Source organism: Acinonyx jubatus, chromosome D1 (genome assembly GCF_027475565.1).
Source record: "Acinonyx jubatus isolate Ajub_Pintada_27869175 chromosome D1, VMU_Ajub_asm_v1.0, whole genome shotgun sequence".
Lineage (NCBI taxonomy): Eukaryota > Metazoa > Chordata > Mammalia > Carnivora > Felidae > Acinonyx > Acinonyx jubatus.
In genome coordinates, this window is record NC_069390.1 from 4,328,711 (window position 1) to 4,353,580 (window position 24,870).

General features: G+C 60.7%; 1 protein-coding gene across 4 annotated transcripts; it reads right to left on the reverse strand.

Annotated features, from left to right (window-relative positions):
• Positions 1-93: 93 nt before the first annotated feature.
• IGHMBP2 (immunoglobulin mu DNA binding protein 2) lies at positions 94-24,839 on the reverse strand. Of its 4 annotated transcripts, none has more exons than XM_027045631.2 (15): positions 24,675-24,838; positions 22,223-22,392; positions 19,513-19,696; positions 19,180-19,277; positions 17,725-17,888; positions 15,108-15,308; positions 13,137-13,284; positions 11,539-11,713; positions 8,760-8,942; positions 8,328-8,446; positions 7,812-7,906; positions 6,753-6,876; positions 5,081-5,917; positions 2,723-2,895; positions 94-307 (listed from the first exon to the last, which is right to left on the reverse strand). In XM_027045631.2, exons 1-15 carry the CDS (start codon positions 24,758-24,760, stop codon positions 110-112), a joined length of 2,955 nt encoding a protein of 984 aa, XP_026901432.1. In that variant the 5' UTR covers positions 24,761-24,838; the 3' UTR covers positions 94-109. The 4 variants fall into 4 exon arrangements, with proteins under 4 accessions (XP_026901432.1, XP_026901435.1, XP_026901436.1 ...); XM_053202809.1 differs by lacking the exon at positions 94-307 and adding an exon at positions 4,851-4,927 and having other exon boundaries at positions 2,805-2,895; positions 24,675-24,839; XM_027045634.2 differs by lacking the exon at positions 22,223-22,392 and having other exon boundaries at positions 24,675-24,813.
• Positions 24,840-24,870: the final 31 nt, after the last annotated feature.

A 24,870-nucleotide genomic window follows, 5' to 3' on the forward strand; every position in this document is an offset into this window, starting at 1 on the left:
CGCTGTCACGGGGCGCGGCCGCCAGGAAGCAGAAGGCAGCCGTGCTCGCCCCCTCCCCCCTCCCCCCTCCCCCCCCCCCACCCCCGGTGCTCGCAAAGACACAAGCCGGTCACTCCTCCTTTTCCCTGTGTTTACTCTTCCTCTGGCTGGTCAGCTCATCCAGCTTCTTATGCAGCCTCCTCTGGAGCTGGGCCCTCTTGGCTGGGTCCAGGGACCTGTCCTTGGTCCCGCTGCCGGCGTACAGGACTCCTTCCCGGCTGATCCTCTGCCGGGCGTGGGCGCGAGCTCTCTCCCCACAGCCGTGGATCTGGGGGGCACACAGCAGTCGGTGCTGAGCCGAGTGGGGACAAAGGCCCCGCGGTCCTGCCTGCTGCCCCCGGACCAGGCCCTGGAGGGCTCCTCACCCTTCCTGCACCCGGATCCTGCACGTGCAGGGCTGGGGGGGCCGGAGGGAGCACCCGCACCCGGCCTCCAGCCCCGCCCTCGGCTTAGCCACGCCGTCCTCTGACAGGGGGACAGCACACCCGTGTGTGCCACCAGCAGCGGCATTTGAAAGCAGAGCGCGAGCCCCCGCCTTTCCACGAGCACGCAGCCAAAGCACGAGCAGGCTGCTCCGGGCGACGGGCCGTTTTCTCTAACCGGACCCCAATGCTAGGCCCGTCCCAGGAGCTCCGAAACGTGAATCAGCTCATGACGTGCCCCGGCGGTTCGAGGACGCTCTGACACGACCCCTTCTGTTCTTGAAAGGAGAAGGAAGACAGAAGGAGCCCCCTGAGCATCTCCCCAGCGCCGGGCACTGAGGCCACGGTGCCACGTGTGCGCGTCACGGCTTCTCCTGGAAAGCCCGGGCTTCCCCGTTGCACAAATGAAGCCTGCCTCCTTGGGAACTGCCGGGTGGGACCCAGTTTGGACTCAGCAAGGCCCCAGAACAGACAGCTCAGCGGCTCGCCCAGCCCACTGTGCACAGCCCACCACACCCCTGTGCCGCGCCCGTCCCCTCCCCACTCGGCGGGCGTCCCCTTCTCCCGCCCCTTCCGGGTGGCCCTCGGCCCGGCCCTCCTCCTCCACACCCAGCACCGGCCTGCTGCTCCTCCCGGCACCTCGGTGAGAGCTGGGGAAAGTGAATTTGCCCACGTCACAAGGGGAGCAGGTGACAGAGCGGGTTCTGAGGCCGGGTCCCTGCCACCCAGCCCTGGGCCTCATCCCGCAGAGCAGCTCAGAGCAGGCAGACTCGCGGCCCGGCCCGCAGCAGTATCCGTGCTCAGACGGCTGTTCCACGGACGGCACGAGGTCCGCACGGTCCACTCGCCCCTGCGGGCTCCCACCGCCCGGCACCAGGGACCAGCACAGGCCGTGCCAGTAACGCACGCTGGCCTCCCAAACCTGGCATCTGGCCATTTCTAAACACTCTGGATGAAAATCTTTCTAAAACACCATACACTTTGTCAACAGGCATCGACAGACTGCACACGTGCGTGTGGGCACGTGCGTGTGGAGAAAGTGTGCGTGTGCGGGGGGGGGGAGGGGCGGGGAGGCAAAGGGAAGGAAGGGTGTGAGGGAGAGGAAAAGAATGAGGGAGGAGGTGAGGGGAAGAGAAGAAGGAGAGGGGAGGGGGGAGGGGAAGAGAAAGGGAGGGGAAGAGAAAGGGAGGGAAAGAGGGGGAAGTTAAGAGAGAGGTGTGGAGGGGGTAGAGAAAGGGAGAGAAGACGAAGGAGGAGAAGAGGTGAGGAGGTGGGAGAGAGCAGGGGAGGGGGAAGAAGGGGGGAGAGAGGGGAGAAGACGGGGGGGAGGGGAGGGAGGAGGCCCTTTCTCCCTGCGGGCAAGCACTACAAGCCCTGACCCAGAGCGCAGGGACACCGAGAGGACCCCCACGTAGGTGGCCCAGGACAGTGACGCCCCAGGTGCCTCGATCCCTCCCCTGTGCCTGCCCCTCCGTCTCCCTCCAAGAGCCCCGCTGCCTTCCTCCCACGGCCCAAACCAGAAACCCCAGGGCCACGGTGCGCCCTCCGTCCCCTTCTCATCGTCACCTACAACCACTTCAGGGGCCCAGGGGCCCCCTGCACGCCCGCCACTGCCCGCCCCAGGGGAGGCCCCAGGACCTCCCAGCCTTGCCGAGACCTCCTCCGCACCCCGGCCAGGTCTCCAACGCTCCCCGCAGCTTCCAGAGCCAGGCCCTCTCAGCCTCCACCCCTGACCCCCTGCCCCCTGCTCTGCTCCCAGCTGCATGCATGTGCCCCCTCCCCGGGGGCCTGCCCACATGCCCTCCCCGGCCCGGCTCCCCACCCCTGCCGCCAGAGGCCCTCCCTCCACACATTCGGCACCCGACACCATCCACTGCTCTCACACCCAGGTCCCCACGGCCCATGCCCCCCGGGGCGGAGATCCCCAGCCATTCCTGCTCAAGGAACGAATGAAGCAGCAGCCGGGCAGCCAGCCCACTTCAGACCGTGGGCCAGAGGCCCCAGCTCCCCTCTACTATCCCACCGAAAGACCCCAAACGCGCTTAAACAAGATCCTCTCTGCCCGGAACTCCCACCGGCTGGGTTGTAATGTGACGCGTCAGAAACCAAGCCCAGGTCTGTGTCCGCTTTAGAAGACTCCGTGCTCGTGACCCGCCACCCTTTCTGTCGGGAGCGCATCTGGCCAGGACCGAGCCCCGGAGACACAGCCCCACCGTCCCCCCACCCACCCACCGCCCCGAGCCCCGGGAGGGCCAGCGCACCTCCGGCAGGTGGTGGCTGAGGCAGAAGCGGCGGCCACAGTGCAGGCAGAGCTGACCCAGGGTCGCGACGCTGGCTGTGCACTTAGCAAGGCCGCAGGTGTTATCGGCCTTCACGGCGGCCGAGACCAGGGCATCGAAGTCCTCCTCACCGGGCAAGTCTATGGCCACGCGTCCTGGGGGAAGAAAAGCATCACTCACACGGAGGAAGGACACAGAAGCAGGACGAGAACTCCCCCGCTGGACCCACCTTCACCCCCACGGAGCCGCTCTGCCCAGCTTCCTGCCTCCGGGCTCAGTGAACAGGCAATGACCCTCCGTCCAGCCCGGGGTGGCCCTTCCTCAGCGAGCCAGTAACCGTCACTGCCAGGAGCTGCGAGCACCGTGCGGACTCCCCGGAAGGGGTGGCAGCCCACGGAGAGCGCCTCTGAAAAGCACATCCTCTTTCGCTGAGCACACGTTTAAAGACGAGAACGTGCCTCATGCCATCGACTGTACAAACGAAGCCCAACGGACGCTGCCGTACCCGGGACGGCCAGGTGAACCAGGGCGTAGTCACAGGCCCCAGCACCAGGGGGCCGTAAGCTTCCTGACCAGGTGCGCACAAGTCCTGGAAAGTTCCTGCGGAACGCTCACGAGCGGAAAAGAACACGAGGTCACACGCACCCGTAACTCTGTGGGACACACGCCCCCACCACAAACGCACGCGCAGACACAGACATGCAGGGAACACGGGGGGGCACCAGCCGGGTGGCTCTCGTCAGTTATGTGGCTGACGGGCACGGACAAGGCGAGGCGGCGTGCCGTTTCCCCGAGCAGATTCTCTACAAGAGGCGCACCGCGGGGCCAGGCACACGGGCCAGGTCAGCCTCGGCGGGGACGGGGAGGGGCAGCTGGTACACCACAGGGCCTCCCGGTTCCCCCGCTGCAGCCACTGCCACCCTTCCGGGCAGGGCCACCTGCGAAGGGGGACGTGCCCCTCCCCTGTCCCCCCAGACGGGCCGTGGTAGAAGGCGAGCTCTACGGAGAGCAAGGAGGGCCAGATGTGCTGGTGCCCCGGAAGCAGCGCCAGGGGAGCTCAGAGAAGGCCTGAGAAGGTGCTGGCTGCTCGCTGGCAACCTCGGGAAAGGGACACGCCGCAGGGGCCAGGCAGACGGTGTTCGGGCCCCAATCGGAAAATGAGATCTCATCAACAGAGCACCGACCGCTTCTCCCGCGGGCCTGAGCACCTGTGATTCCCCCAGCCCTCCAGAGGGACAGGCAGCCCTTGATCACTCAGTGGCACCGTTCCCCGCGGGGGCCCCCGGCCACGGCCCGAGGGGGCCGCTCAGACTGGCCTCTGCTCCCCAGCTGCTGGGACCTCGGCACAGCCTCTGGGGACCTGTCCTGCTGGGTCACGCTCTGACCTGAGCGGCAAGGCGAGATCGGGAGGCGGCTTGAAGAAACGCTTCAACACCAAGTGGTGCTACCGTCCCCTACATAGGGCAAAGTCTCCCCAGGATGCTCTGTCCTCAACTGACCACACCACACACCTTCTCCCAGGTCCTCCTGTCATCTCGTCCCAGCATCTGCCCTGCACGGCACTCAGCACCTTCTTGGTGTGGTTTAAAGAGGCACCTGACATTTCCATCCTCTGCCAGAACACCCATTCCTGGGCAGCAGGGCTGACCTCGCTCCCCAGCACACGGCCGGGCGCCTAGAGGCCGCTAAGTCCCCCAGAACGACACCGGCTGCACCCCCGCTCTGTGGTGCTTTCACAGACCAGGAATCACGCTTGTGATTCCCACGCGGCTTTGCTCCCAGGAATTCAGTGAAAGAAGCAAACGCTCCGTGGCCCTGCTCAGAGGACAACAGCGGGAGTACGACTTTACCCAGAGTCTGCAGGAAATCCGCGTCATGCCCGTGGATGCCCCACCACTGCGTGGGACGGGGGCAGAGCAAACAGCCCCACGGGGCAGCGCAGGACGCAGGCGGCCCCTTTCCTGGGACGGGGACCCGGGACGGCGGACGTGCGAGCTGGGCTGTGAGTGAACGAGACTGCCGCCCGCAAGGGGGTCCGTAACTGCCCGAGGGCTCCTGCTCGCCGTCCTCGTCCCCTCCTCCTGGCTCTTGCACCCCGATGGCTGCCTACCTGCCAGGCCCCACCTGAGGAGCCGGGGGTCAGAGGTCACTGTGGCCAGTCGCCACCCTCGGGGAGCTCACACCTAACTGATTAAAAACAAGGCACGGGACGCGGAATCAGGGCCGTGGCACCAAGAGGACGTCCCAATTCTGGGGGAGGGGGTGGGGGATTTCAAACGGGGCAAACGCCCCCGTTAAGGGGACACCGAGCTTGTGTTCTCCTCAGGTAAAGCCGCTTACCTCTTGCCTCTTTTTTCTTTTCCTTCTCCGGTAGCTTGCGCGGCCCTGAGCACGAGGCCCGCTGCCCCTGCTCGGCCTGCGGCTCCCGCCGGCTCTTCTGCCTCTGCAGCCTTTCCAGGTGCAGAGCCTTCAGATCCGGGGGGTCCCGGCCACTCTGCTCCCCGGGAGGGGGCTCCGCCTCCATGGGGCCGGGGGCCGTGGGGCCGCCCGCTGCAGGCGGCGGGGCAGGCGGGGCCCTCTTGCTCACGGTTATGAACCTCTTCTTCCCTTCACCGGTGCTGTCGTGCCTCAGCCCGTGCTCCTCCGCTATCTGGTGGATCCACATCCTGTCGTGTGAGTTCAGGGACGCGGGAAACTCCAGCCGCGTGTTCTCACTCGCCACAAACTCCGCTATCTCAGCCCCGAAGCGGTCCGCGCGGTCTCTGCCGTCCGGGCACAGGCCGCCTCCGTTGAGGCTGGGCTGAGAACCGACCTCAGGGCCCAAGGGCTTCCTGCCAGGCGTCTTCCGCTGCAGCCCGGCGGCGGCCGGGGCCTCCCGAACCCCCTCCCGCATCCAGCTTCCAGGAGGCTTCCCGGCAGCCGCGGCAGGGCCCCGGGGCCTCGCACCAGCTTGGCCGTGGCCCTGGGAACTCTCGTGGGAGTAGTTTTCAGGGACGATGTCATCGAGATACTCAAAGGCCGTGCGCACCTCGCCGTGCTCCGTGAAGTGATCCACCAGGGTCTTCAGAAAGGCGTGGTTGTTAACGGTGCGCGAATCACACACGACCGCCACGTGGCGCCGAGCGCGGGTGACGGCCACGTTGATCCGCCGGTCCTCGGCGAGGAAACCCACTTCGCCTGCGAACGAGGCAGGAGTGAGTGGCCGAGCAGACCCGAGACTGAGAAACAGGAAATCAACGCTTCTGCCCACCGCGGGGATCAGCCGACACCCCCTCCGGCGACCGCCGGGACACCATGCCTGTGCAGACTCCCCGCTGCCCGACCCCGGCTTCCCAAGTCTGGCTCTACGGCACCCGGTCCGGGTGTGGGACCCCCCCAAACCGTCGGTCACTTCCAAGTACGGGCTCCTCCCTCCGCCCAGCCCAGGAGGTGGCTGCAGCCGAGACCCGGGAAAGCGAGGGGGATGCTCCAGTAGCTTCTCCCCCGTCCCCGACCCCCGTCTATCCCACCTCTCTTGTCTGCCTTCAGCCTTCCACTGAAAGCACCTTACGAAGCCCAGACAAGCCCTTTCAGGGTCCCACACGCCCTCCACATGGAGGACCCACAAGCCCCAGTGGCGGAAACACCAGGCCCTGAGGCCAACTGCACCCTGAGGCCAAAAGCCAGGCTCTGTGCCTCAGCCCCGCCGCCCGCCCCCGGGGCAGGATGCCAGGTGGTCCAAGCACACCCGCACCTGCACGCTGCTCAGCCTCCAGCTTTGCCCCCCCACACCACCCCCCACAACACCCAGCTCACAGGCAGCCCCTCGGGATCCTCCCGGCCCCGGTGGCTCCGGTCAGGGCCTCACTGCACCCCACCCCCCTGCCCGCTCTCTCGCCCGCCTCTCACCCGATGCTGAGCTCACGGAGGCCACACTCGCACCGCCCTGCACAGCCCGGAGCAGAAATCTGGTACGCACCCCCCGGATGACCCTCCTCTGTGTTCCCAGAGGAGTCTGCTGAGCCCCACGTACCTTTCCTATTGGATCTGACGAAGGACAGGACCACAGCCTCCTTCTCTCGGCCTTGGAAGCCATCGACCGACTTAATTTCAAGCTCGGGGTGCCTGTGAGCGAGGCTCTGTCTGAGCAGGTCCACCTGGAACACCAAGCAAGGCCGCGTCCCCATCGCAGCTCAGGCCAGGGCAGCCCCGACACTCCGCCCTTGGACTCCGCCCTTGGACTCCGCCGAGGGCCTCAGCCTGCAGAACCAAAACCACTGCACGGAAGCCCTGCAGAGCCCCGGAGCCGCTGTCCGACAGGTGTCCGTGAACGCACAAGGCAGCACGTGAACAGGTCGGACGTGACCCACGCCCCAGCGCTGACATCACACCAGCTCTTCTGGCTCACGACAGCCACCTGCCTCAGACGCCCCTTGGTGTGGTGTCCACACGTCGGGAAGGGGTGGCAGCCCACCCACGGACCCCACAACACCCTGCCGTGGCCATATCTTTCCCACCAAAGAAGACAGGCTTTGCTGATAAGCCCACAGGCGCCGAGAGAGAAGACGTGAGCAGAAAAGAAAGGAGTGAATACGGGTCGTTCTGCCGGCCCACCCCCACCCCTCCTCCAGGCGGCACCCCGATCTTCCTGTCCGCCCACGCTCGTCCCAGGAAGCACAGCCAGCGCCCCCGCCCAGAGGTGGGCAAGGACCCCGCACCAGCCACGGCAACCAGCTCAGGGATGGGGACCCGAGCCCGACGCGGAAGATCCAAAGCTGAGACCCTGTGGGAGATGCCGTGGAGGGTCAGGCGGTCCCCGGGGCCGCCCCGTAAGGACAGCGCCCCCGGACAGGGCTACCGGGAAGCTGGCCAGAAAACAAAGCCAACAAAGGTTGACATCAGGACGGGGCAGACACGTTAGAGCAAGTAAAACGGACAGACGGACAGAGGCTCTTGCTGAGGTCACGTGAGCCCCGGATCCGGTCGTGAGGTGGTCGATTCCACCTGGAGTTTGCAGTCAGAAGAGACCATGAATCACCCCTTTCCCATCAGCCGCAGCCCGCGGATACCGGCAGAGGGGGCCCTCTCGCACCTGGAGGTTGTACGGTGTGATGACGGCAATGTCGCTCGCTCGGACGCCAGCCTCCACCAAGGCCTGGACGTGCAGGCTGACGAGACGCACCTCGCCTGGGGAGCAAGCAGGCCGCGGGTCCAGGTCACGCCCTCATTGGTGCTGGTTTCTTCAGGACTCCGCCCGCCCCGGCCAGCGGACACAGCGTCGTCCTGGGGCACTGCCGGGCCGCAGGCCGGCCGGCTGGAGCCAGCAAGGACGCGGGCCCCGCGGCGTTGGGTGCAAGCCGGCAGGCTGGGACCTCGGGGGAGCAGGGACCACCCCGTTCACCCTCCCGGGCCGGCTCCTTCGCCGAAGCAGCGCCACCCGCTGAGAAGGGCACCGCGCGCTCCCGTCCGGCTGGAACCCCGCAGCTCACCGGGGGGGACCCCCCCCCCTCCCCCCCTAAGGTCCACAATCACAGGCCCTCTGCTGTCCACACAGAGGAGCTGAGGGTCCGTCCAAACCCAAAGGCTGGCCCTGCCCAAGCAGGCTCACCAGGGTTCCCCTTAGACTGGTCGTCCTCCTCTTCGAGTTCAAAGAGCCCGCAGCCGGCCGTGTCCACGAGCAGCAGGGGGATGCCTGTCTCCTCCGTGGCGGCCACCCCGGGGAGGTCCCTGCACCGCGGGCAGACACTGAACACGTGAGGCCAGGGCAACGAAGCAGAGCCGGGGCCTTCCCGACAGGGCTGACGCTTCCCTTCGCCCCGTCTGGTGCGGGCCCTTCCCTCTGGAGGACGAGGAGCCCCGGGAGCACCGGAGACCGAGCGCCCCGACGGAGCTCCCCAGGGCCAGGCCCCTCCCCCCTCCCGGAAAGCGGCCTCGGGGGTGACTCTGAAGTCTTTACAGCGCGTGGTTCGGGGGACACAGGGGACTCTGGGGCATGAGGACCCAGCAGGATGGGCCGGGGAGGGCACGACGGGTCACTCACCGCAGGAGGTGGCCCGCCACGGAAGGGTGGGCCGTGAGCCGCCCGTGGTACAGGGCCTCGGAGGCCCACTGCATGATGGCCCGGTGCATGCGGTACTGCACCGTCAGCGTCCGCACCACGCTCGTGCCCTGCTCCGCCACCAGGCGCTCCATCAGGCTGAGCACCAGGCCCGCCGCCGCAGCCCTGCCCCAAGAGAGGAACCGGGAAGGGGCGCCTGGGTTCCCCCTGTCCCGCCTGACACCGCCCCTCAAACCTCGGGACCCCGCTCCGCCCAAGTTCCCGCCTAAAGTTAAGGGTGTGCTCGGCTGAACACCGGCCCCCGGAGAAGCCTGGGTCCCGAGCCTGGGACCTGCGAATGTGTGACCCTCCGTGCGCGAAGCTAAGGTGGGCCCGAGGCCGCCACGGGCTCCTCCTCAGAGGGTCAGGGCAGGGAAGACGGGACCGGAGGGCGGGCGTCGCTGCCAGCGGCTCCGCAGGGGCCCCGAGGGAAGGGGGCGGCCCCTCTGCCGACTGGAAGAGGCCGACAAGTGAATCCTCCCCCGCAGCTTCCAGAAGGAACCCGTCCCTGCCAACGCTTGGATTTGAACCCATCGAGGAAGCCTTCGGACTTTTGATCTCCAGAACCGCGGAACGACGAACCCACGCAAACCTACCTCGTCCGCGTCTGTGAAAATCTAGCACAGCGGCAACAGCGAGCTGTTACAGGTAAACTTTTCAACAGCCGATACCCTTGGCCGCAAGTAATCCGTTTTTAAGCACAGCCACAGCTGACGTGCACTGGGCGCTTCCTGTGTCCCGGGTGCCACTCTGCACCCCTGATACTTGTCAACCTAACGCCCACAAAACCTGAGGCAGGGGTCACCGCTGCGCTTGCCCCTTCCCTAGGAGGAGAGTGCGACCCAGAGAGGTTAAGGGAGCAACTCAAGGCCGCCCAGCCAGCGATCTCCGGAGCCGCCGTCTTAACCACAGCTCTCGCCGCGTGGGTAACACTAAAACCAGGGGACGCTTACTCATTCTAGCTTGGGGGCCCTTCCCCGTAAGATTGTAAGATCTCGCGCTTAACCTTTTGTAATAAAGGCGTCCACCAAAAACGCCAGAGAAACGAGGGAAGTGGTTACCGGTCCCAACGGCAAACACGGAAGCACCCAGCACGTGTCCCCTTGACAGTTTGCCCCCTAGACACAAGAGGGTCCCTGCTCCCAAGGGCACAGCTCCAGACGTTCTCCACACAAAGGTCTGTGGAGGACAACGCTGTCTCTCAAGGACCCCCAGGGACCCCGGAACAGACCGCTCCTGTCCTGCAGTCTGCACGCTGACTCCCACCGCGGGGGCCATTCCCCGGCCACGACCAACTTCCCAAACGCAGTCCCCGGTTGCCAGCCACACCGCGTGGATGGGACACCCTCTCTCTCTGAGGGATCCTGACCTGACGCCCCCCCCCCCACCCCCCACCCCGCTCCGGGGGCCACACCCCCCTCCAGCAAGGCTCCACCCGACAGACGTGGTGCGGGCACATCCCCCACATCTCCGACGGCTGCTGGACCTCAGAACAAGTAGGGAGCGTCCCGCGGTCAAGCACGGCCCGTCCACACTCACCCCAAAGGAGAGGCCGGGCTCAGGCAGCAGGGGGACAAGAAGAAAGCCCCTTGCGTGAAGGGAGAGCCCTGGCGCCGGGCTCTGGGAGCCTCCTGTCCCCCGCCTCGGGGGTGGCTGGAGCGGCCACGGTCCCGGGCGCACTTAGAGATGCACTTGGGTCAGAGATACCAACGTGCTGGCTATGGTCCCGGCTGCACACGACTTCCATTCTGGGTGGACCAGCCAGGGAACGGACAGAGAGACACGCACCACTGCCAGAGAGCGTTCAGGAACGCGCAGCTGTAAAAAGGGACCCGCAGGCAGTGGGGACGCGCTGAGGTGGGGTGGTCACGGGAGCCCGCAAAGTGGGCTCATCTGAGAAAGTACTGAGTGGAGGGAGGGCATGGCCACCCAGGGTCCGGGAAAGAGCCGTCCAGACGGGGACAGCAAGGACAGAGGCCGGTGTGGCCGAAGCGGTGCGGGAGAGGTGGCAAGACCAGTGCAGCTCGGCAACGGCAGGGACCGCTGTGTCTCTACAGAGACCCCCCTGTGGCCCAGGTCAAAGGACGCACCTACAGGTCAGGGCTGGAAGAACCCGTGCCAGGCCGTGCGCCAACGAACCCAGAGGCCAGCCGGCCTGCCCACAGGGGCGCCTCCCTCGGCTCAGGAAGGCTCGCCTGGCGGGAACAGGCACATCAGCCTGCCGGCCTCGCCAGAGAAGCTCCGTGCCACCAGCACGACCGGCCACGGCGCCGGGTGCTGACGCTACAGACGGGCGTGTGGCGGCCACGACCCCCGACCTCAGGAGCACACGGTGGGATCGCCTGACCTCTAAACAAGTACGCGCAATAAAACGGGTGCTAGGGCTTGGGGCGCCTGGGTGGCTCAGTGGGTTAAGCGTCCAACTTCGGCTCAGGTCATCATCTCCCAGCTCATGAGTTCGAGCCCCATGTCAGGCTCTGTGCTGACGGCTCAGAGCCTGGAGCCGGCTTGGGATTCGATGTCTCCCTCTCTCTCTGCCCCTCCCCTGCTCACTCACGCACACACTCTCTTTCTCAAAAATAAACACTAAAAAAAAAAAGAAACGGGCGCGAGGGGCTGTCATCAGGAACATGCAGGAGGGCACGCCAGGGCCGCTGCGCCCAAGGAGAGACGGAAGGGGTGGCGGGTGAGGGCCGAGGAGCGCCGTGGGCAGGGGTCTTACTTGGGGGACACGATGGTGGGCGGCAGCTGTTTGTGATCTCCGGCCAGGATGCACTTCCCGGCCTTCAGCAGGGGGATCCAGCAGCTGGCTTCGAGAGCCTGGGCGCACTCGTCGATGACCACCACGTCGAAGTGGCCGTCGGGCAGCAGCTTCAGAGGGCCATCGGGAGAAGCACCTGGTGGAAATCGGAACCGTGAGCCTTCACAGAAGGTGCCAGAGGCCGCACCCACGCCGGACGAGGCCACGACGGGCCGGGGGTTTCAGAACCCAGCCTGGCATGAAGACTGTGTAAGAAGGACTGGGCGTCTTAGAATAAAAACGGGGAAGGTCACGAGAAACCTCCCGTTCCAGCCCAGCTGCGTCTAAGGGTGAGCAGCGGGCCCCTGGCCAAGGGCCACTCCCACAGTCCAATCACCAGAATCGATCTCCCCCTGGGGTCTGGGCCCAAGTCCCCTGAAGGGCGTCTCTTTTCTAAATAGTATTCCTGTATCATTTTCTGAATTTCGAGCTTAATTAATTCCCCTCTCTGCTGCTCTCCCAGATGTACCGAACAGTTAACTGAACGTCCATCCAGGGGGAAGCCTCCGTGTGTCTGACGGCACGAAAGCACAGCCCTGGCTCCTCCTCGGAAGAGCAGTGCCGTGGCAAGAGCTCACGTGTGAGGATGACCCGGGCCCCGCGCCAACCCCCACAGACAGCAGTGAGCCCGGGCAGGGCCCCCAACCCTGAACCTCTCTCATCTACAAATGTGGGCACCACCTGTATCGCACAGGACAGCTCCTGAGACCAGACGCTCAACCAGCTGAGCCACCCAGTGGCTACTAAACCAACTAAACCCTGTGTTAGTTAGGGTTCTCCACAGAAACACAGAAGCAGAAGCAGGCTCCAGGCTCTGAGCTGTCAGCCCAGAGCCCGACATGGGGCTTGAACCCACAAACCGTAAGATCACGACCTGAGCTGAAGTCAGGCGCTCAACCCACCACGAAACACAACCTATAGGATATTATACGTATACCTCAATATAACATAGTGATTTTTTGTAAGGAATTTCCTCCTGCAGTTACGGAGACTGACAAGTGCTTGGGGCTCGAACTCACCGACCGCGAGATCATGACCTGAGCCAAAGTCGGACGCTTAACCGACTGACTGAGCCACCCAGGCGCCCCTGGAGGCACTTGACTCTACGGTACTTGCTGGAAGGCTGGTTCAGGCCTGCACAGCCCAGACGCCCCCGCTAATCACTGTCCTGACAAAGTGTCAAATTACCGACACCAGGAAGGAAACAAATGAGGTCACCCGAGATGCTACACTGTCAAAGAATGGGAAAGAGTGAACGCTAGACCTACAAATGCAATCACGTAGACTCAACGAACAGATTCCTTGGAAGACGCCAGCTGGCTCCGCGAGAGGGAACGTGAGCGCCCCTGTACCGATTCGAGAAACCTCCTTACGGGAAGACCGCAGGCCCGAAGGCTTCCCTGGGAACCCTACCCGACACCGACGGACGGTTCTATTCAAACCCACCCCCCGCAGCCCGTGGGAGGGACCGCGCCTCCATCGAGGGGGCCTCCCAGGAGCGGGGCGCACGGCCCCCTCACCTGTGTTCGTTGCCAACACTACGGCTGCGGACCTGAGGCTCTCCAGCATGGCGGCCTCCTCCCTCTCCTTCAGCTCTTTCCGTAACAGCTTGATTTCGTTCCAGAAACTACTCTTCTCTCTCTTATCCTGGGTCTGCCTGTTCTTCAACTACAAAGGAAAGCCAAGAAAACGTAAGTATTTGGACATGACTTTGCACCTGCTTAGCTCTTTCTCGCTCCCAAAGCGCTTCTGTTTACAACCAGCGGGTCCACCGCGTGAAGTTCCCTGAGGGGCACTAAGATGTCAAAAACCTTTCTCGATGGAGCAAACAGATACACGCCGGTGACCGAGCACCTGACGCCCTCTGTGGCCTTACAGCTGCTGTCACCTGCACCGGCAGAGGCAGAGGGACAAAGGCCAGGTCCTCGAAGCAGACGGTGTCTTGAACTGTAAGCTCACACAAAACCGGAAATTGGGCCCTGCCCGACCCTGCACAGAATTGCCGCACACACCCGTGCAACAAAGAGCACCTGCCAGCCCAGGATTTGGGTTTTCGCTGCTTACAGAGGAGAGGCTGCACGCCAGTTTCCACTCCACATCCGCCAAGGGAGTAACAGGTCTTCCCCGGCCCATAAAATGCTTAGCTAAGCCCCAACTTCCTGCAATACTAAAAAAGACATCCTTCCTTATCTGTGGTTTCTGCTTTGGAGCACAGGGTTTCCAGGGCTGGCGGAGGGGTTTTACTGCGCCTCCCTTACGGAGAAGAAGATCCCGAAAGCACTGATTAAACAGGAACAAGAAGTGAAATCATCCGCATTTGCAACGGAGGAAATACCATCGCTGCACATTCCCACGCCACCTGTATGTACCCTTGAATGACATATTTTCAACTCGTCCCCACCTCTGCTGGGCCCACGCTGGCATCCCGTGTGCCATCCCACTATCCCGCAGGCCCGCGGGAAGGCTGACTCACAGCCCTGTGGGGCGGGGACACGGAGGAGGCCACGCCAATGTGAGGCCAGCTGACAGTGAGCAAACCGAGTGGACGTTAAGTCACAGGACCACGGAGTTCCAGAGCCCCAACTGCAAGAAGAAACACGTCTCCGCCTGACCCACTGCCTGCTGCCTCTCTTCCACAGGGAGGGTGTAAAATGGACCAGAGACCGGGAGGATGAATATTTTTTGAATTTTTATTCTCAGGCCGCTGGGTATTTTCTTGCCGACGTGACCCAGCCAGCAAGATCAGAAGCAGAGGCGCTTAGAGAGAGGTCCTCTTGAAGACGACCCCTCACCTACTCACGAAACTACCTTGACAAGTCGAGTCCCTACGAGATGCCGAGTACAAGTCTCTACCAAAAACAGGCAGCCCTTCCTTTCTTAGTAAAACTTGGGGGAAAAAAATTTTTTTTTATTTTTTTTTCAACGTTTTTTATTTATTTTTGGGACAGAGAGAGACAGAGCATGAACGGGGGAGGGGCAGAGAGAGAGGGAGACACAGAATCTGAAACAGGCTCCAGGCTCTGAGCCATCAGCCCAGAGCCTGACGCGGGGCTCAAACTCACGGACTGCGAGATCGTGACCTGGCTGAAGTCAGACGCTTAACCGACTGCGCCACCCAGGCACCCCGATGGGGGAAAAATTTTTAATGGGCCATCCTGATATCTGAAATTTTTTTCAATGTTCATTTTTGAAAGGGGGGGGGGGGTGCATGAGCTGGGGAAGGACAAAGAGAGAGGGAGACACAAAATTCGAGGCAAGTACCAGGCTCCGAGCCGTCAGCACAGAGCCCAATGCGGGGCTTGAACCCATGAAGCCATGAGATCATGACCTGAGCCGAAGTCGGATGCTTAACCGACTGAGCCGCCCAGGCGCCCCCTAATGTTTGAAATTCTTACAGGAGCTGACGGAGACCAAAAAAAAAGCAAGAGAAATACAGACAGAAATGTCTCCCGGGAGAGACCTCAGATGAGAAGCCACACAGAGGGACGTACGAAGGCCTGATCGATGTCCTTTCTGATGTCTGCGACGATCTGGGCGCTGTCGCTGCGTGCCAACACGGCGTCGAGGGAGTGCTGCTGGATGCACTCCAGCAGCCGGGCGGGGTGCCCGAGGCGCAGGACCTTCTGCTGACACTGCGCCAGCCGCTCTGCCAGGTTATCCACGGCGACGTTAGAGGGGGCACAGCACAGCACCTGGGGAAGCAAGGCTCGCGTTCAGTGACTTAACCACTCAAGTTCACGCTAAAACGGACCGGAAGGCTTGAAGGCCAAGAGAGGAGGATCGGAACGTGTACAAGAGGTCGTGTCAACGCATAAACACGCAGACGCAAGCATGAGTGGACACGCCCCACAGGACACGTGCTACAGGGGCGTCAATTTTTGGCTCAGGTAATGACCTCACAGTTCGGGAGTTCGAGCCCTGAGTCAGGCTCTGTGATGACAGCACAGGGCCTACTTGGGATTCTCTCCTTCCTCTCTGCCCCTCCCCCGCCCACACATGTGCGCACACTCTCGCACGCAAGATAAGTATTTAAAAATATGTATATATATTTTTTTCAACGTTTATTTATTTGGGACAGAGAGAGACAGAGCACGAACAGGGGAGGGGCAGAGAGAGAGGGAGACACAGAATCGGAAACAGGCTCCAGGCTCTGAGCCATCAGCCCAGAGCCTGACGCGGGGCTCGAACTCACGGACCGCGAGATCGTGACCTGGCTGAAGTCAGACGCTTAACCGACTGCGCCACCCAGGCGCCCCATATATATATATATATATATATATATTTTTTTTTTTAAAAAGAACACATTACCACAGACTGACACGGTATCTGGAACTTTGGTCTTAAGAACTATTGAGGGGCACCTGGGTGGCTCAGTCGGTTAAGCATCCGACTTCGGCTCAGGTCACGATCTCACGGTTCGTTGAGTTCAAACCACAGGACGGGCTGTGTGCTGACAGCTCAGAGCCTAGAGCCTACTTTGGGTTCTGCCTCTTTCTCTCTCAAATATAAAATAAAATATAAAAAAAAAAAAAAGTTTTTTTAAATAATGACTACTGGTGACCAAAACACCAAAAATGTTAAATAATTGGCAACTGGGGGAAAAAAGGACACAAAGATTAAAGTGTGCTCTGAAATTATCAGGTTTGGAGCATCCGGCTTCTTACCAATGAAATCACTTTATCAACTCACAAAGTGGTACGAGGGAAAAATCTTTCTGATGGGCTCAATCTTGCGTCTAGAACTCTTCTGTAGTGCCTTCCATCAGCAGAGAAAAATGTGAAGTTCCACTATGAAACACAGGTGGCGGGGGCTCCTGGGGGACTCAGGAGGTCGAGCGTCCGACCCTTAATTTCAGCTCAGGTCATGATCTTATGGTTCGTGAGTTCCAGCCCCGCATCGGGCTCTGCACTGGCAGTGAGAAGCCTTCCTGGGGTTCTCTCCCTCTGCCCCTCCCCTTCACGGGCACGCACGCACCCTCTCTCTCTCTCTCTCTCTCTCTCTCTCTCTGTCTCTCTCTCAAAATAAATAAACTTTAAAAACAAAAGGCAGCACGTGGCAGCTGGCAGAGGAGGTGGAGAGGAGAGCCCCCCCTGCACACACACACAAGCCTCAGCGGCAGGCGCCCCCCCAACCCCATCGCCTTCACCCCCACCGAGGGCCCGAGCGTGAGCACGTGTGTCCCGTTTCACTGTTTATGGAAACGGAAGGCATCCGATCAAACCACCAGACCTGTTTCCCAGCAGCGAATGGTCATTCATCCAGTTTTCAAGTACCACTCACCTGGCAGAAGCCACCGGACAGCCCCGTGACCGAGTGACAGACCTCCCTACGCGCTCGACAGCAGCTCTGCCTGGCGGAGAAGCGGGAGGTACAGAGCAAAGGCTCTGGGGAGCGTGTCTGCCGAGTTCCAATCCTGGCCCTGCCACGCACTGTGACCGGGGCACAGGACCTCAGTGCCTGCTTTCCTCTGGGACCTGGGGGTGCCAACGGCCCCCAGCACCCAGGGTTGCCCCGACCTGAGCAAACACGCAGCAAGCGCTCAGGAGAACTGTGTTGCAAAAAGTCGAACGTTGACCATTATCACTCTAATTCTCATCAGCATCTGACGTTTCTAAACGAGAAACACTTTCTAAAGTCTTCCACGGGCTCAGAACCCACGAGGACTCACGTGGATGCACACGCGGACAAAAGACCCCATCGGGACCACTGAAAACGTGCGTGAATAACAGCATACAATCACCCTGTTCCACATCTCGGGAAATCAGTCATCTGGGCACCACACACGGGCAGCGCGCCCATTAACGGCAACACGTCTGTCTCCCTAGACTAACCGCAGGGCTTCTGAGGGCACGGACAGGCCTGCGCACAGCGCGGGCACCGCAAGCGCACCGAGCGGAACCCTGCGGACCGATGCTCCTGAGCGTGTGCCCTTCCCAGGCACCCTGCAGCTGTCAGAGATCAGCCAGGGCCCAGCCCCACGCCCAATCAGTCCACGCTCGGGAACGTTCCTGACCAACCCCAGAGCGCAGGCGAGGACACTGCTGAGCACCCGCGAGCCGGGCACGTGGAACCCCTTCGCCCGGTCGGGGCTCTGGCGCCCACGCCCACCTTTAAGCCCCGTCTCACAGCCTGAAGGATGATCTCGACCACAGTGGTGGTCTTCCCAGTGCCAGGAGGCCCGTGGATGATGGCAAGTTCCTTCTGGGACAGCGCAAAGGAGACGGCTTCCTTCTGGGAGGCGTCCAGGGAGGTGTTACAGAACGGCGGCGGCTCTGCAGGAGAGGCAACACGGTCAGGCTGGGGCCCCGTACCCCCCGGTGCTTCCTCCTTGCAGACGGCGCGGGCGGAAGGAAGCGCACACCAGCCTCCCGGGTCTCCCCGGGCATCAGCCCGTCAACACAGAACCCACCCGCTTTGTCTCCAAAAGCTTCCTCCCAGAACAGGAAGCGGCAGGCTGTGGACCACGGGCCCCAACCAGCCTGCTGCCCGCTTTCGGCCGTCTGGTCTCACCGGAACCCAGCCACGCCCGTTCACTTACACGCGGCCTCCGGCCACCGCCAAGCATTTCCCTCGTGTGCCGTGTGCTCCGAGAGTGGGCCCTGGGCGTCCAGCTCTGCCCCCAGCACCCGCCGCAGGGCACCCGACCCCTGAGTGAGCACAGCGCCCTGGTTGAGGCAGGCCAGACTGAAACCAGCTTGGCAAGCAGCAGCGATCACCTGACCCGAAGTCCCAGCGCGCCCCACCTCTTGGAACCGCATCCCTTTTCCTCAGACACCTGCCATAACCACCACGTAGCGTGCTCCTTAAAACACGGCAAATAAACTTCTAATTCAGTTTCCCGTGCACAGCAGCCTCTCGATAAATAGGTGACAGAATAAAACGTTGAGACGTGAGTGCTTTCAGAATGTGGAGAAGTACCATATGGCAGCCACATCTTTAAAGGATACTGGCACGGCATCACGAGGGCGTGAATGAGCCCCGCCACCCCAGGCAGCAGGGACAGACCGAGCGCTGCCGAGTCAGGAGATGGACGAGTGTGACATCGCGGGCGGTGCTTGGGGAGGCAACAAGCCCCCTCAAAACTGAGGCTCTTCAAGACCACTGAGGGGTATGAGAAAGTGCAGGCGAGGAAGGGGAGCACGTGCGTGTACGTGTGTCTGTACGTAGAAAAGACCAGAACACGTGCAGCTTGAAAGATGCCGAAAAAGTAACAAAATGCACTTAGAACGGAGACTTTTCAAACAAACAAACAAAAAATACTACTGGGCAAACGCTATACCCAGCCATCACGTATTTTCACGGATCACTGAGCTAGAACATCCTCACATTTCAAAACGATGTATTTAGGAACACTCGAAAGAACGTTGGAAAGTCGATGGAATGAGCTGCTTCTTGGCACCGAGTACTGAAGAGTCCGGTTCACGTGAGTCAAAGAAATTTAAAAAAAGACACAGACATTCCCCCCAACTGTACATCCTCAACCTCTTGCTGAAACACCCCAGCTCACTCTGCGCTCAGTATTTCCGGAGTGATCTCGTCGACCAGGGAAGAAAAGGCTCTTACGTGTTTCACTGGCAGGACTGGGGGATGATCCACCGAAGACGACCTCTATGAGGGAGCTCGCGGGGCCAGAATGATACTTCTTTAGGGTAATGAGAGCTCTGCCCAGGGAGAAAAACGAGAATTAGAGGAGCTGGGTGAAAACCAGCCATTGATTCAGTGCCCGAGCCCCTGTCCCAGCACAGCCACCTGCAGCCACCACCCCCTGGGAGGGGCGCCGAACGACTCCAGACTCAACTCGACTGCACTCCTTTCCACCACAGGACAGGCGGCCAGGGTGAGTGAGCCACGTTAAAGGAAAAAGAACATATGATTCCCAGGCTCACTCGCCCTTACTTTTTCAGCCGCTTATAAGTGACGTCATTGGCGAGTTTTAACAGTCTGTAGGCACGCTCTCGGTCTAAGCTCAGCTGGAAATCATGGGACTCATCAAAGGCTACTGTGACCGATCTCTGCATGATCCGGGTCAGGATCCCCGTGGCCAGCTGACCGCCTTCGTCATACAGACCCACTATATCTCCTGCAGGAACAGAGACTCCGGTTATACAAACACCGAGCCAAGTTAAACTGTGGATTATTTTCTATGATAAATTCCAGCATTATTTCAAATACCCTGTTAACTTTCTTTAGAAATGAAATCAATAGTAATAAAAAAGTTTAACTGACAACTAAATTACGTACAAAAGTTGACTTGAGATCAATGAACTATTTAAAACAGACACACCACGGGGCGCCTGGCTGGCTCAGTCGGTTGGGCATCCAACTTCGGCTCAGGCCATGATCTCACAGTCTGTGAGTTCAAGCCCCACGTCGGGCTCTGTGCTGACAGCTCAGAGCCTGGAGCCTGTTTCAGATTCTGTGTCTCCCTCTCTCTCTGACCTTCCCCTGTTCATGCTCTGTCTCTATCTCAAAAATGAATAAATGTTAAAAAAAAAATTTTTTTTAAATAAATAAAACAAACACGCCAGGGACAACACCTGGGTGGCTCAGTGAGTTAAGTGTCCAACTTCAGCCCAGGTCGTGATCTCATAGTTCGTGAGTTCGAGCCCCGCATCAGGCTCTCTGCTATAAGCACCAGGCTCACTTCGGATCCTATGTCCCCCTCTCTCTCAATCTCTCTCTCTCAAAAATAAATATTTAAAAAAAAATTTTAACAAAAAAATTAAGACAAACGTGCCAGTCAATAAAACCTTTTGAAGTGCCTACTCTGTGCTAGGCACTGGTCTAGGTGCTGGTCCAATTAGAAATAAGACACACGTGTCAGCACACACGTGTCAGCACTGGAGGTTTCAAGGACTTATGCAGCCCAGGAGGGGATGGAGAGGGACGGGGGTGTCATTTTATTTATTTTTAATTTTTTTATTTTCAAAGAGAGAAAGAGAGAGGTGGCGTGCACAAGTGAGAGAGGGGCAGAGAGTGAGGGGGAGAGAGAATCTCAAGCAGGCTCCGCAACGTCAGCACAGAGCCCGACGCAGGGCTCAAACTCATGAACCGTGAGATCATGACCTGAGCCGAAATCAAGAGTTGTATGCATAACCGACTGAGCCACTCAGGCGCCCCAGCGTGTCATTTTAGAAACAGGGTATGGCAAGGGCCCCTGAGTGGCCACAGGTAAGCAGGATGGGCCCTGAACGAAGCGGGGGCCACGAGCACATCTAGAGGAGAACATTCCAGGCAGAACGGGAGCATCAACGGGGGGACAGAGGTCATCTGCTGCCCACTCAAGTACGGATTTCCCCACTTCCCACAGTAACTGTCGGGTGACTTGCCCATCCGCCGGGTGACTCTGAGGGGCTTCCCTGATGCCAGGGACGGAGCACACAACCTACACCTCAGCCAATCACTGCTGCCACGTACCTGGCCACAGTGACTGCTCAGAGATGAGCACGGGACCAAATGTGAGCCCCCTGAACACGGTGAGACTATTGCTTGGCACCTGGCAAAAAGGCCCTCCCTCTGTCCAGCTGGACCAGAAACCTGAGGGCACACGGGGGCTATAACTGCTATCACGTGTCGCCTGAGAAGGAAGCCACCCCAGGACAGGGCAAAGCCAAGAAACGGAGAGAAGTCCGAGCGACCTCCTGTGGGCCCTGAAGCCAACCTTCTAGCATCACAACCAACGCAATCTTTCTTGCCCAAGCCAGCGTGGCCTGGGTTTTCATCACCTGGAAGGGGAGACATTCCGACCAAAACAGACTCCACTCTGAGATAAAGCCAGAGCCACCCACACGCTTACATCCCATTCATTCCGTGTCTGAAAGTGTGTGCCCCAGGTCAACCAGGCACCAGACGCACTGCCCCTGTGCTGTTTTTCTTCAAGCAATGAGTTTCACCCGCACCTTAAACCTTTTCTCTGTGTTCTCCCCAACTTTATAAAGACAGACAGCAGGTGGCAACAATCCCCCAGGGGCAGAGTCCAGTTCTGTCTGTGCGCGCCACGGAGCTGAGCACAGAGGACCCCGTCCCTACTGTGACCTCCCCACTAGTGCCCTGAATAGGATCCATCTCAGAATTTACATTTCTAGGGACGCCTGGGTGGCTCAGTCAGTTAAGCGTCTGACTCCAACTCAGGTCACGATCTCGTAGTTGACAAGTTCAACCCCCGCGTCGGGCTCTGTGCTAACAGCTCGGAGCCTGGAGCTGCTTCGGATTCTGGGTCTCCCTCTCTCTCTGCCGCTCCCCCGCTCACGCTCTGCCTCTCTCTCTCAAAAATAAATAATAAAATATTGAAAAAAAAAAATAAGGTTACTCTTCAGATAGCCTAGACATCTGTGTACTCAATCTCCAAACCGGGTGTGCACGGTATGCCTGCGGCAATCGCGACCCACGTCTCAAGTGTTCGATGACCACGTGTGGCCAGTGGCTACCGTCTGGACGGTGCGACCTAGATTGCCAAAAAGCCACGTGACTGGCGAATGTCTAAGGGGTCTTCACTGCAATGCTTTATTCCCCAATCAGTCATGCGTAACCCAGCCTTTACAGAGCGAAAGTCACAGTCGGGAGGCGAGCAGTAAACAACATATGCCTACGTCACAGACGCACGGACCGGAAGTAAAGTTGTTGCTGGGAAGGGCCGTGGCAGACGCACATCTCCTGGGCTCGAAGGTGACCAGCAGCCGCCCGTACAGCCCGGTCCGCTGGCTGGACACCTGCAGCTTCAGCAAGCAGACCCCTCGGCTCTGGAGCTCTTTCAGAGAGATGTTCTCCTGCCAGGACCTGTAAGATACCCAACACTGAGAGTTCAATACTTACACTCCACCAGCTTGTATTTCCACCCATACGGGAGGAAGGAAAAAGGGAGAGAGACACAAAGATCCGTGCACAGGCACCAAGTAAGACCCCCAAGTAAGCCCCTGAGATCGGGCTCCCCCACATCCTCCTGCAGGTAGAGCTACGCGCTGGCCCCGCTCTGCTCTGACTGCACATCCTGGTTCCCACCTGTCACTAAGTCCATCGTAGCCCCCCCCCACCCCCCGCCATCTGCACCCTCGCGAATCCGCCTCTGCCTCCATCCTCCCCACCATAACCCTGGTTCAACCAACACCAACTACATCGTCTGGACTAGACAGAGCCTCCTAACTGCCTCACCTCTGGGGCTTGCCCTGTCCAGTCCCAAGCAGCGGCACCCAAGCAATCCACCCAAAACACGAATCTATTCACCCGCCTCCCCTCCCCCCACCCGTGAAAACGAAGAGAAAAAACCTCACTGAAATGCAGCGGGGAGGCCAGAAGGAGGAGCTGCACCTACAGATGTCAGCGACCAGAACTGTCCGTGACAGACCCCCCACAGCAAAGGGGCCAGACCATCCCACAACAGGAATGATGCACCCTGCAACTCCTACAAGAAATCCACTACCCCTGGACGCAGCCAGCGAGAAGCGGCCGTCCGCCCGAACTCTTGCCCCTTCTGTAACGGACTTCAGTTCGAAACTACCCCTCCCAACTCCTTCCTCCACAAAATAAAGATCCTCCCCTTCCCTGGCTGCACTAGCCTAGAGCTTAGGCCGCAGATTCCATGTCCAGAACTGCAATCCTCTGCTGTGATGAATAAACCCATTTTGCTAGGAGAGGAACTTGCTGTTTTATTTCTAAGGTGAATACCCCACTCTCTTACCTGTACGGAGAGCCGGCCTCTGCACACGGAATATAACACAAGCTCACCCGCAAGACCCTTCTCAATCTGACCAATGCCTACCCTTCTGTGGGTGCTCACTGCGCCCGGCACTGAGCTGGGCACCTGACAGCAGGCCATCTTGTGCTCACAGCAAACCCATGAGGTGGGAATAATCCCACTTTACAGGCGAGGTGGCTCTAAGGCTCAGAGACGTAACCTGCAAAGTCACACAGCCACACACAAAGCAAAGCCCATCGATGTCTGCAGTGCGGACCCTGGAAACAGACTCCTAGCCTCCGATCCTGACTCCACCTGTGTTAACCTGAGCAAGTGACTGAACCGCTCTGTCACAGCCTCCTCGTGCACCAAATGAGAAGAACACTGAGGTTTGAAGGAACGAGGGTCTGGAAAGAGCATTTACAGTCAGTGCTCCATAAGCCCTGGCTGTTACTTCTTCAACTAAATGAATATTCGCGTTGAGAAGCAAGCCGGGCTCTCTATGGCACGCACCCTCAGGTGCAAGGCTGCCCTCCCATCTCATCCAGGAAGGCTCCTCAAGGCTCCTCTCCTTCCTCTTCTATCCAGGAAACCTTCACTCCTGTTTTTCTGCTCAGGCACCACCTGTCCCCAAAGCCAGCCTTAGCCTCGCCCTCCCCAGGGGGAGCTGGTCGCCATTCGAGCTTGCACAGCCCTTTCCGCACACACAGCATGAGTGTGCCCAACTGGAAGTAACGGTCCAGGCAAGCCCACCTCCTGCCCAGGCCCAGGCCCACTCCCTGCCCAAAGCCAGGCCCACCTCCCTCACCCCCCCCCCACCCCGCTCCCCACCCAGGCCCAGGCCCACCCCCTGCCCAACGCCAGGCCCACCTCCCCCACTCCCCCCCGCGCCAGGCCCAGGTCCACTCCCTGCCCAAAGCCAGGCCTACAAGCCCCCACCCCCCTCGCCCAGGCCCAGGACCACCCCCTGCCCCCCCACCCCCACTACTCCCCACTACTCCCCACTCCCCCCCGTCCCCCCCCCCCCGCCAGGCCCAGGTCCAGGCCCACTCCCTGCCCAAAGCCAGGCCCGTCCCCTACCCAGACCAGGGCCCAGGAAACCGCATCGTCGCGCTTTCCCACCCGCCCGGCCCCGAAAAAGAGAAGGGCTGAGGACGCGCTGGGGGCAGGGGCAAGGCGCTCCAAGCCAAGAAGAAAGGGCTTCCTGAAGGCCCCAAACCGGTACGGCCACCCGGGAGGCGACAGGGTCCCATCTCCAGAGGCGGTCGAGCCCCCCCCCCAAACACACACACACACACACACACACACACACACACACACGCACGCACAGCGCCGCGGGCGGGACTCAGGGGGCAGAAGGGCAAATCCCGGCCGGTCCACCCAGTACCTGCGCTCCTCGACCTCCGCGTCTCTCTCGAGCTCCAGCAGGTCCAACTGCTTGCTCACGAAGCTCTCCACAGCCGCCGAGGCCATGACCGCCGCCCGGCCCGGGCCCGCGGCGGCAGAGGTCCCCCTGCGTCGCGCGGCTGAGTTCCAGGCCGGGCCCGGTGCGTCGACGCACAAGGTTCGCGCCGCTGCCGCTT

Coding starts and splice junctions, on each gene's coding strand:
- IGHMBP2 (XM_027045631.2), bottom strand. CDS start 24,760: ATGGCCTCGGCGGCTGTGGAGAGCTTCGTGAGCAAGCAGTTGGACCTG. Junction 11,714..13,136: donor AGTGTTGGCAACGAACACAG/GTGAGGGGGCCG, acceptor GATTTCCACCAG/GTGCTTCTCCCGATGGCCCT. Junction 6,877..7,811: donor TCACACCGTACAACCTCCAG/GTGCGAGAGGGC, acceptor TTGGTGTTCCAG/GTGGACCTGCTCAGACAGAG.